Source organism: Cryptomeria japonica, chromosome 10, assembly GCF_030272615.1.
Source record: "Cryptomeria japonica chromosome 10, Sugi_1.0, whole genome shotgun sequence".
Lineage (NCBI taxonomy): Eukaryota > Viridiplantae > Streptophyta > Pinopsida > Cupressales > Cupressaceae > Cryptomeria > Cryptomeria japonica.
Window position 1 is genome coordinate 116,335,464 of NC_081414.1, and position 11,704 is coordinate 116,347,167.

The 11,704-nt window shown below is 34.6% G+C and overlaps 2 protein-coding genes across 3 annotated transcripts; both read right to left on the reverse strand.

Annotated features, from left to right (window-relative positions):
• Positions 1 to 339: 339 nt before the first annotated feature.
• On the reverse strand, positions 340 to 4,248 carry LOC131072601 (beta-glucosidase 12). 2 transcript variants are annotated; one of them, XM_058008812.2, is made up of 12 exons: positions 3,804 to 3,873; positions 3,272 to 3,330; positions 3,046 to 3,121; positions 2,888 to 2,969; positions 2,724 to 2,811; positions 2,350 to 2,602; positions 2,002 to 2,117; positions 1,411 to 1,631; positions 1,271 to 1,302; positions 1,069 to 1,171; positions 643 to 751; positions 346 to 558 (listed from the first exon to the last, which is right to left on the reverse strand). In XM_058008812.2, the coding sequence occupies exons 3-12, from the start codon at positions 3,085 to 3,087 to the stop codon at positions 393 to 395; spliced, it is 1,212 nt and encodes a 403-aa protein (XP_057864795.1). In that variant the 5' UTR covers positions 3,088 to 3,121; positions 3,272 to 3,330; positions 3,804 to 3,873; the 3' UTR covers positions 346 to 392. The 2 variants fall into 2 exon arrangements, with proteins under 2 accessions (XP_057864794.1, XP_057864795.1); XM_058008811.2 differs by lacking the exon at positions 2,888 to 2,969 and having other exon boundaries at positions 340 to 558; positions 3,804 to 4,248.
• A 2,385-nt stretch (positions 4,249 to 6,633) lies between these two features.
• On the reverse strand, positions 6,634 to 7,268 carry LOC131072602 (histone H3.2-like). Its single transcript, XM_059212150.1, has one exon. The coding sequence runs from the start codon at positions 7,189 to 7,191 to the stop codon at positions 6,781 to 6,783; it is 411 nt and encodes a 136-aa protein (XP_059068133.1). The 5' UTR covers positions 7,192 to 7,268; the 3' UTR covers positions 6,634 to 6,780.
• Between the last annotated feature and the right edge of the window lie 4,436 nt (positions 7,269 to 11,704).

Genomic DNA, 11,704 nt, shown 5'->3' on the forward strand with positions numbered 1-11,704 from the left:
ATATCCAACAAACACTTTGCACAAAATTAACAAAGGATGAAACTATCTTATCAAATCTACAATCAAATTGATCAAATTGTCTTATCAATCATATCAACCAACCATATCAATCAATCATCATCTTGTCTTAAAGAGGGAAGGTTACACTTGAAATCAAATAGATTGGTCTTAAACAGAGTATTCAATCTCTGAGATCAAAAATTATCAACCATCACATCAAACAATCAAAGCAAAGGCACAGATAAATAAAACTAAAATATTTTTCTTAATATGATAAAGTCAAGTTATTATTGATTTGCAAAAGATCAAATTTGTAGTACTTTATTTCAAGAATATGTAATTGGATATTGATTTAAATTATTCTTATAATCTATGATAAGCTTTATAGTATTTTACTTCAAGAATCTACGAAACCAATAGACTGATGCCTTTGGATATCGATTTAAATTATTCTTATAATCGATGTAATGAAGACCAAATCGAACTGTATAGCCACTTCCCCATTCAAAGTTGTCTAACAAAGACCATGCAAAGTAACCTTGTATGTTAGATCCACCCCTGTCATTCAACCCATCATGATATTTTAGAATAATTGTTGAAAAAAGAGAAGAAAGGGGAAAAAAATATGTATGCAAGATTTACCTTATTGCTTGTTGAACAAGTAATAAATGCTTTGAATGATAGTCTATTCGCCAAGTATCATTAAGTGCTTGTGTCAATGATAATGTATCATCATTTTTTTCATCAATGCCTATAAAATCAACATGTACTAAAATTTTATTAATTCAAAAAATAACAACTTTTATAAGAAAAATATCCATCTAAAATTTAGCTATAAAAAATTATTTTTTATAAGAAAAAATTTTATTGATGCATAACAATGCCCCTAAACACATATATATATCCATCCACTTTTTTAATGTGTAACAATATTTTATAGATGACAATATTAAAATTTATTCCTCGGAAATTTAAAAATTGTCAATAAAATAATTAACATGATTAAAAATTGCTTTTGTTAATTCAATTAACCATAATACTTTTATATATCTGATCAAAAATGTTTACCGTTTTCTGTAATGAAAATGAGTGGATTGTCGTATCTTTGTTTTACGTAGTTCAACAGCTCTCTTATTCCACGTGGATATACGTGAAGCCAGCTCGATGCTGCCTGTTGTCACCATCAATGAAAATTTAGATGTTAAACACCAAAAATTTAAATAATATTACATATTTAATTAATAGTTCTTTGGAGTTTTGTGAGCCTTACCACTGGTCCGATGAGCGTACCATTTCTCTCAGCTGACACCAGTTTGACAGCAACACGGTTAAGATATTAGCTCACTTTTTCAAAAAAAAACTGGTTCATATGCTAAACTCGGAAAGAAAGAAAACATAAAAAATGTGCACCTGTAAGTTTAGCTTGAGAGTCCAATGTATAGGTGGTGTTAATGGGATTCGGTGGCACTGGAACATCAATGGCGTAGAAACTTGTGTAATAATTTAAGCCCAGAAAATCAAATGAACCTTTCAAAATAGCAGATTGATGGGCAGTAAATTTGGGCAAACGCTCGCCAACAAGATTTTTCATTGTTGATGGGTATTTCCCTTTTGTAATGGGATCCATGTACCTATAAATTTGTAAGGTTAATCAAATTTATATGAATTTATATGTAAAATGATAATTAATATATTGTTATTATGTATGTCTTTTTTGAATTAGATTGTGTAAGATTAGTTTTTTTATGAATATTTTGGATCATATTCTAGATCTGTTATTCAAATTGGAAGAGAAAAAATGATATGCAATGATTTTTTCTCCTCCAGCTCTCCATTATCTTAATGATGGATAAAAAAATGTGATTCAAAATATTAATAAAAAACTATTCTTATACAATAAAATGATAATTACTATATACTATGTAAAGCTAAAAATTACTATGCACTGTGAAAAGCTAAAAATTTTAATTAGTAAACTGTTTTCAAAAGATCTCTGATTACCATCCAAACATAAAATCTATCGCCCTTTGGGCAGCTTTCTGGTCAGAGTATGATTTTGAATAGGGAACCATCCAGTGACTATTTAATGCAATTCCAATCAATCCTTTCTGTATCGTCTGTACATAAAAATGGCAGATTAACAAAAACCGTTATAACAGTTTAGCTTCAAACTAGTCTGATTTTGGGTTGGTATATTGTAAGATTTTGTAATATTCTACTTTTTGTTGTGTTGTGCTTAATGTTTAACCCTTCTTTTTACAAGGATCTTGGCCTTTCAAAATCTTTACTTAACTTTAATAAAAACAATTATATGTAAAATTAAAAAAGTGAAAGAAAAAAAGATGTCACCTGATACTTGCTCTTGTACACATGCACAGCAGCTGCATGAGATAGAAGAAAATTATGCCCCACAATATATGGCTCTGTTGCAGAATTTCCTTTGCTTGAATTTCCATCAGAAGAGGAGTGGCGACCGGGTGCCAATGTGCCAGTTTCATATCCTCCAGTAGCATAGGAATGAGGTTCGTTTAGAGTAATCCAGTGCTTCACTCGATCACCAAACTCATGAAAGCACAATTCACTGTAAGCTTCAAAATCTTTCCTGCATATATAAGATAAACAGGTCTCCTTATCCACAGAAAATGGGTAATCAAAGAAATCAAAAGGTATACTATATGGGCATAGATGTAAAAAGGATTTAATGATTTGAAAGGGTTTAATACACAATATATTCGCTGAGAAAGCCTCCATAGCTATCCTCCAGAGATTGTGGAAGGTCCCAATGAAACAGTGTCACAAAAGGCTTGATATCTGCAAACATGAGTTGGTTAAGCTTGAGCAAAATCACAATAATTTCTATATCCATAGCAAACAATATAAATTTTACCATGTTTTAAGAGTTCATTGATAAGATTGTTGTAGTAGGCCACTCCAACTTTGTTAATTCCACCTTTGATTGTGCCATGTGCCTAAAAAAAATCCCTTCAACAGAGGAACTGCTGATAACTAATCATTTCTATTTAGGAGAAAAAAAAAATAACTCACATGGTAATATCCGTGACCAGGAAATAGAAAACCTATATGCATCCAAGCCCATGTCCTTCATCAGTTTCACATCCTCCTGTAAATTACAGTGTCCCTTTTCAGTATAGTGCTAGATGCAACCAGCAAATCCATTCGAATGGCAAATAAAAATATAGAAAAAGTAGGTTCATGATCTTCATGGTTCAGAAAAATATATGATTTGAATCAAATGTTGTAAGTAGCATACCTTATAGCGATGGTATTCATCCACAGCAACATCTCCATTGTTCCCCTTAGCAGTTTTCCCTGCACATAAGTATTTAGATTATATCGAATAGTGTTTATGTTAACATTTAAAAATAAATAAAAGGTGGGGAAAGTTCAAAGTTCAAATCAAACAAAACACAACTCCATAAGCTTGTCAAAAAAAATAGGTGAAACAAGTCATACTCTGAAAGTCCAAACTGAAACAGAGCCCAGAACAAAATACAATTCGAACAAAACGTGATTACATAATCTTGCTTAAAAAATAAGTGGAAAAAACCACACCTTGAAAGTTCAAACTGGAGCAGAGCATAGAACATAAAAATGAGTAGAAAACTGAAACAGAGCGTAGAACAAAATACAATTTCATAAAAACTGTGTTACAAGAACCTTATGAGAAATCTTTTAAGGTCATTCTAGGATTGGTGCTTTTTTTATTAAGCTACATGAGAAAAAATCAATGGATAGAAATGGAAGATGCAGATTAATAGATGTATAGAAAAGTAAAAGTTAACCTGGGGTATGGGAGTAAGTATCCCAAATGCTCGGGCCTCTTGCTTCTTCCATCGCAGCTCCTTCATACTGATATGAAGCAGAGGCTGTACCGAATATGAATCCACCGGGAAACCCACTTCTACTTGCTACTTCTATTTCTTCCTGAGCTGATACCAGCAAGACCCACCACATACAAACCACTATACAAGCTCTCCATCCCATTATGAAGTAAGCTATATTAGACTTTCAGATCCAATACAGAGAATGCAGTTATGCCATGAGGATGCACAGATGAGTTCTTTTTTAAAGAGGAAAAACGAGGCCCCTCCACTAGAATTTGGATTTGAATGTCAGGAGTTAGTTCTATTCATATTAGAACACTTGAAAGCGAGCATTCAACACGGCCCTGTCACATATAATGTAAAGATAAGGATGAAAAATCTACAACCCAATAAGAGAGAGTGAACCAGTAAATATCTATGGGTAATATAAGACTAACTCCTCAGATTTAATATGTTATTGTCAACACCCTCATTATTCTTATCAGTAGACAAACGGTTATATCATTTCTTTAAAGAAAATACATGCAACCTTCAAATAAAAATGATAAAAGTCTTTCTTTTTAATTAAATTTAATAGATGAACATATTTTTTAGTTCATCATTGTTTGTTTCAATTTTTTTTTGGTTAAAATATTTTTTTGTTACGCATGATCTCTTGTCAAAATAAAAATTAAATTGATAAAAATCAATAAACTTGATTATTATATCATTTATGAATTGAGAGCACAAAAAAAATCAAATGAAAATTATAAATTATCTATTTAGAATTAATTGAACAGATGAGCAGAGTTTTCTAAATTATAAAATTGACTCAGGCTGATGCTTAATGAACCAATTATTCTTAGCAGTGGTCCAATGATTATGTTATTTTTGAAAGAAAACATATAGAAACATCAAATGAAAACGATAAAATATTTATTCTAAATTAAATTCAAATGATTATGTTATTATTAATTCTTAAATGAGCAGATAATTCGACACACAAGATTGATGATTGATAATTCGTTTATCTCGTGACTTTGAAAAAATGTACAGAAACGTGTGTTGATGGAGAAATAAAAGATTATAAGAGATATGGTTGGACTGTTTGCATTATCAGGAGACAATTGTGGTATTGCTGCAAGTAGTGATGATTACACGATAAGAAAATGATCGTTTTCCCTGCTAACTGTATCCAAATATCTCATCTGTTTTATATTCCATCAGGACTATGGAATGAGGACGTGTTGATTAGGATTCAAGAAGAAAGGCATTGAATCATATGAAATTGGAATATATTGATTATTTAAATAAGAATGTCAAAAATAAAAATTATCTACACTCGCGATATGATATGAAGGGTTTTAAGGAGACCAAGAAATTAGAACATATGGATTATCTAAATGAGTGTCAAAACTATCTATCATGAACCATTTTATCTACCTTTGCCAAGTTTCCCATCTAGAAGAAGTTAAAATCATTTTGTTAGAATGCTTGCTACTAATTTTCAATTAGATGCATCAACGTCCTCTAAAACTGTTTGTCACTTCCAAATTCTAACAACTTACATTCTTCAGAATTATTCAGAAATCAATACATAATTACATACACATTGCATTTCAATCATCGTCAAAAGTATTTTTCTTCTTCAATGGTGCCCTTCACATATCTGATATTTTTGGGACTAAATAATAGGCAAAGGCTGTTTCACCATAGAGATGCACTATCAAAAATGGATTCCCTCATTTATGTTACCATAGTGATCCCTACATCAAGAATATAAAAATGCAAAGCCAAATTTATAGAGAGAACATATAAACGCTATGAATGAAATTATGAAATTACCATTCCACTGCTATGAATGGCCTGGTTTATAGAGCCTAGCACTCTCCTATGGTTTTAGTATTTTACCGCATCTATTTCAAAACCCTAACGTCGAATGGGTTTTTGACACAAAAAAGTGATAAACGGTTAATATAGAAATCTTGTAGAAACCCCTTAGAAGAAACTAGCAAACGAATCCACACGAAATTTAAATATTCAGAATCGTTAAACAGCCAGTACGATCATTAATTTTCTTATATACGTTACCGGTAGCAAAATTTATCCGAATTACATTAACAAATAAACGAAGAAAAAAAATGAAAAAATTAAATAAAAAACAATCGCCGTCCAAAAATAATTGGATTGCGTATTGATGGTTTCATCATACAAAATCTACATGCATCATGTTGTTCTTGACGACGTTCATAGTGCCGGGATTGGTCAAATTGGATTGGTCATAATTTGACATGGCAAGAAACTACTCTTGAGAGCAATGACGAGACAATAGAAAAGACTTACGTGAACCAACGCACATATAAACACACAGAAAATTGAACGGGTTAGACTACTTCAGTCGTCCTGCACGCTTAACGAATAGACTAAAACCATTTATCCGGATTGTCAATCACAGTTTAAGGAACACGAAAATAAAAGTATTTTTCAATATCATCTTGGAACCTTATATTCAAGGAATTAACACAAATTGTTCCTTCGTGCATTTCCTAAGAGAGTTCAGCAAATTTCTTATAAGAAAACAAAGATTGACATAATGCACTCGCAATGCTACAAAACCATTTAGGTTGAATATGCGCTGTAAATGCCATTATAGAAAGCTCTCAAACTCATTCCAGAACACCACGTCACCATTGCTTTTAAATTACCATTATAATGCAATGGCTTTGGCAACAGAACATTCAAAGGATACAATTGTTGTCATCTCTAAAAATAAACTAAAAAATCAACCCACTTAATCAATAGAACAAAATCCAACAAGTCGGCCAAAGCCAGCAAGCATATTCTCATTAAACACGTTTCAAAATGTAACATATACAGAAGAGATAGAAGATGGGAAGAACAAAACCCTAAAAGTGAATGGTGGTGTGAAAACACACCGTTAAGAATAAAACGAAAACTAAGCCCTTTCGCCACGGATACGACGAGCGAGCTGAATATCTTTGGGCATAATTGTAACCCTCTTGGCGTGGATGGCGCAGAGATTGGTGTCCTCAAACAATCCAACCAAATATGCCTCGGAGGCCTCCTGCAGGGCAGCCACAGCAGAGCTCTGGAACCTCAAATCCGTCTTGAAGTCCTGCGCAATTTCCCTGACCAGGCGTTGGAAAGGCAACTTCCTGATCAAAAGCTCGGTACTCTTCTGGTATTTGCGGATCTCCCGAAGGGCAACAGTTCCGGGCCTGAATCTGTGCGGCTTCTTCACTCCTCCCGTTGCCGGCGCCGATTTGCGGGCAGCCTTCGTTGCCAGCTGCTTGCGAGGTGCCTTCCCTCCAGTCGACTTCCTTGCTGTTTGCTTGGTCCTTGCCATTTTTTCACCTCGCTTCTTTGTTTTGGCTAATGCCTTCCTTCTATTGATCAATTGCAAATTGCAGACAGTAGAACAAAGTGTTTGAATGTGATCCCCCCGATTCTATTTTTATAGCAGACTAATTTCAAATTTCGTTCGAAGGCGCCAACACATCCTGGCCGTTGTCTTTATCTTTCTTATCGACGGCTCACAATCGTTCGCCTTCACCGCTCACACGGATCGCAAAGCCGCCGACGCGTTATAGATGTAGGATCTAAAGAAACACAAATCCCATCTAAATTATATGGTTTGTTGTTGTTTTTTTCAAATACTAAATACAATGAATTTATATTTTCATTACAGAAATTTAAGTAATATTTTTAGCGTTTGAATCTTTAAATTGTAACATTGGGTTTAATACTATGATTTTTTAAATTTTGTTTGGTAACATTGTTTGTTATTATTATTATTATATTATGATTTCATTTTTTATTTTATTAGATATATGAGATATATATTGTTTGTTATAATTATATTGTGTTAATCTAAATTATTCTTCCTTGATGATAAAAAGAAATCTAATTACATTGTAGGCAATAATTCTCTAGATTAATTTAGTATATTATTCGATAATAATAAAAATGCTTAAATTTTATGGTTTCTAATTCACATGCAATGTTATTTATATTACATCAATATTAAATTTGTAGTAGAAAAAAATAAGGTAGAGTGAATCATAAAGTGGAACTACTTGATTAACAATCATACATAAGACACATTGATTGCATTGGCAATAAGCTTATAAACAAATTTGATACTCTGCAAAGACCCGTGTAGTGGACTCTAGAGAGGATCCTACAAAGTTACAAAACGGCCTCTTGTTTGCTAATATAGAATGATATAGTAATAACACACCTAAATTTAAATCAAAAGTAAAATTATGATAAAAGTAGAAAGATAGAGACCATGTAGCAAGACTTGTTTCATAATCCTAAGACAAAGGAATGTGTTTGTCTCAATCAATGTAGAGACCTCCAAAAACAAGACTTTCAAGACCACCTACATTGAGAAGTCCTACTCAATATACATAGTTTTCTATGAAATCCTCACTCAAAATTATAGAACCAAAGGAGCAGACAAGACTCGTGTAGCCACTAAAGTAGGGGCCAACAACCAAAATGATTGTGCCCACTGGTAAACCCAATTGCAATGGGTACAATGATATCAATGTCTCCTTTCTTTAGATCAACAACTTTGTTCCATGTACATTATGTACATTGCTACAAAAGGTGATGGTAATCTCCATTGCCACCCTGTAAGGCACGCATGTTGGTTGTCATGTTTTGGTTTGCATAGACTACATAAAAACAAGAGTAAATATTATAGTTGTGTTGTCTTTTTCAAATCTGAACAATGAAAACTATTTGAGAAAATGTGCACAAGCTATGTACTAGACCAACAGTGACAAACTTTAGTAATGATAAACAATTTAATAGAAATATATCATTAAAATTGGCAATATGCCCTACAATGACTAACACAAGTGTGATCATTAGGTTTACTTGGCCAACAAAGTGTGGAAAGTTATTGTTGTGCCTCCACAACTCACCCCCCATCTCTCACTTCGAGAAAATGGGGACCCCCTTTTTTGTCTTCTATTCGGTCTTTTGTTCCCTCCTTTCTTCTTTCCCTTGTTATTTATTTGTGTTCCCTTCCCTCTTTGCCTTTTCTTCTTTCTTTTCTCCTTTCCTTTTTTCCTCTTTTTCAAGGATCAATGATCAAGCTTTCCTTTTCCCTTTTCCCCTTTCCCTTTTCCCTTTTCCCTTTTCCCTTTTCCCTTTTCCCTTTTTTGGGGATTCGGGAAGTTCCAATCCCCAACCCCCCCTTTTTTGTTTGTGTCTTTTCTCTTTTTGGGGGATCGAGGATGTCCACATCCCTAACCCATGATGCCCTCTTCGAGGATCTTCGATCTGTGACTCCCGATGAGCCCCACCTCCCATGCCAGCATTAATTGCTTCTCTCATGCATATAAGTAAGTGTCTTTGCCTCACTTTTGCTAACCTATGCTTTCGAATTATAGCTTCCCCTTGCGAATTTTATGCTCTTATGCACGTGATTTCGAGTTTGTGCAAGGAGTGTGTGTGGCAAATTTGGTGCTGCATTTTGGAGCCTTGTCTATGCAAGGTAGCCCTATCCCTTTTGTTTTTGTTTCTTTTACTTTCGTCGTTTGTGCTTAAATTGGTTTCCCTTTTGTTTTATTCTCTTTTCTCCCTTTGTTTCAGCTTTTGTGGTTTCCCTTTGTTTTGGTTTTGTTCTTTGTTTTCGAGGTTTTGTTTTTGTTGTTTTCCTTCCTATATTGTTTACCCTTTTGAAACCCTAGTTTGGGATTGGTGAAGTCCCGATCCCCGAACTAGGGCTTCCTTTTTGCCTTGTCGTTGTGTTTTTGTTTATTCGATGTCTTTGAGGATCAGGGATCCCAAACCCCCAATTCCCACTTTCGGGGTCGCAGGATATGGTTTCCCTAACCCCCATCCTTGTTCATCAATCCTTTGGGGATTGAGGATTCCATGATCCCCGACCCTCATTATGCCTTTTATGCATAGTAATTAGGGATCGGGGATGATGGTTTTCCCAACCCTCGACCATCTTGAGCCTATGTTAAGAGGGAGATTGAGGATGTTTCCATCCTCGACCCCCATTTTTTGTAAAACTTTGCTTTGGGTAAGAATAATAAGGTGTTATTGCACTAGTCAGTTTAGTTAATTTGTGTTTTTCTTTGTTTAATAATTAGACTCTTGATACTTCTCTTTTGGGTGAAGAATTGCTAATGTCTGGATCAAGGGTAGTCGTGCAATGAAATATAAGTTTGAATCCTACCTTCCACTTACGAAGATACATTCTTAAAATAAAGATATCACTGAAATGAATATCAACCATGTAGACTTGAATGAATTCTTATGGAGGATAGCCAAGCCAAATGGAAGCACCGCTTGGGCCACTTCATCGGTACACTCAAGACTTGTTCAAGCAAAAAGATTCCTAGTGGCTTTGCAATCTCTCGACCTGATAATGGCCTACACTTACAAGTATAAGTCAGATGAAAGAAGGGTCTATGACCCACTTGATAATGTGATCTTGGATATCTCTCTTGATGCCATTGAAGGTGCTTTCCACATCCATAAGTATGATTTGTATGCTCATGTCACAGGTACTCACAAAGAGTGGTACTATCAAGAAGAAAGAGATTACATGGGTTGTATCAATGATAATCTGATGGAAAAGACCAAGAAGCCCAACCAATTGGGATAAATGAAGATATTCCATAGGGCTTATTTCCACATGGATGTCAAGGACTATGTCACTCTCCTCAGCAGGGTGGCAAGATTACTGGATGCAAAAGAGTTTCATCCCTGGATGTTGTTGGTTATCAAAACTATCTTGGTGAGGAAGAAATACATTTATTGGGGTAAAATGATAAGTGACAACCTGGATGAGCAATTGTAGTGGGTCAAAACAGACCCAAGATTTTACATGACCTTATATATATGGTTTACTTAGTTGTATCTCAAGTCACCTACCATGGGTTGAGAAGAGAAGGTTCTCTCTCGAATACTCATATATATCACCATTATCCTCAACTGCAACTAGATAGGGGTAGGAAGGATCATCACATTGTCAAGGATTCCTTCATCTTTGCAGTCATTATGTCAATTGAGGGAGACTTCAGCAAGAGGATATCCCCTGAAGCTAATAAGGAGATTCGATGCTCTAGCAGCTATTTCACCCAGTTCAAAACATTCACACACATAAGGGTTGTTGGTTGCATCGCGCCTCCTTCCAAATTGCCCCAATATCCTTGTGATTGATTGATTGTGTTAGAACTATGCAAACAAGTGGTGGATGACCACAACTCAATAAAGAGAAAACATAAGTCATGCTTCCAACGCGATTTTTGTAGAAGCACATTCATTCTCGAACACAAAAGTGGCCAAGAACATTGAAGTTGAATTGCTTGAGTTCTCTATGGACTTGCTCTGAATTGATCGAGACAAATTTGACCTAGTCGACACATTTAGCAAAGTCATGGGTTCTCATTTCACTCATGTGCCACATCTTGAAGATCACAAGGCTTACTGCATAGATGACCATGAAGTCCGGATTAGAGATTATTGCAAATTGAGTTTAGACTTGGCATATGATTCAACTAATTTATGGGTTCTAGAACAACTCAGGGCCCTAAATAATGGGGATGTACTACATCCTATTTATAAAAATAAGAAGATTTTTTATATCCCTATTCATAATGTCGATTCTTATTTGGTTGAGCAAGAAGATATTGACTTGAGGGCTAAATATGTATTGTTCTGGACTAAACAATGGATGGGAAACCCCTATGATATGCATCACATTCCTTCAATGGAAACCCCATCCCAAGAGCAGACAGCTATAGTTGTGAAAGGAAAGAAAAAATTTGGTGCCTCCTCCTCCAAGAAACAACTCTCCTCCCAAGAACCCAACAAGTCATATTAGACCA

Excerpts from the sequence above, each read along its gene's own strand:
- LOC131072601 (XM_058008811.2), bottom strand. The coding sequence starts at position 4,005 with ATGGGATGGAGAGCTTGTATAGTGGTTTGTATGTGGTGGGTCTTGCTG. Across the intron at positions 1,172-1,270 it reads GTACGCTCATCGGACCAGTG|GCAGCATCGAGCTGGCTTCA; the intron begins GTAAGGCTCACA and ends TGGTGACAACAG. Across the intron at positions 752-1,068 it reads CATTTTCATTACAGAAAACG|GCATTGATGAAAAAAATGAT; the intron begins GTAAACATTTTT and ends TTGATTTTATAG.
- LOC131072602 (XM_059212150.1), bottom strand. The coding sequence starts at position 7,191 with ATGGCAAGGACCAAGCAAACAGCAAGGAAGTCGACTGGAGGGAAGGCA.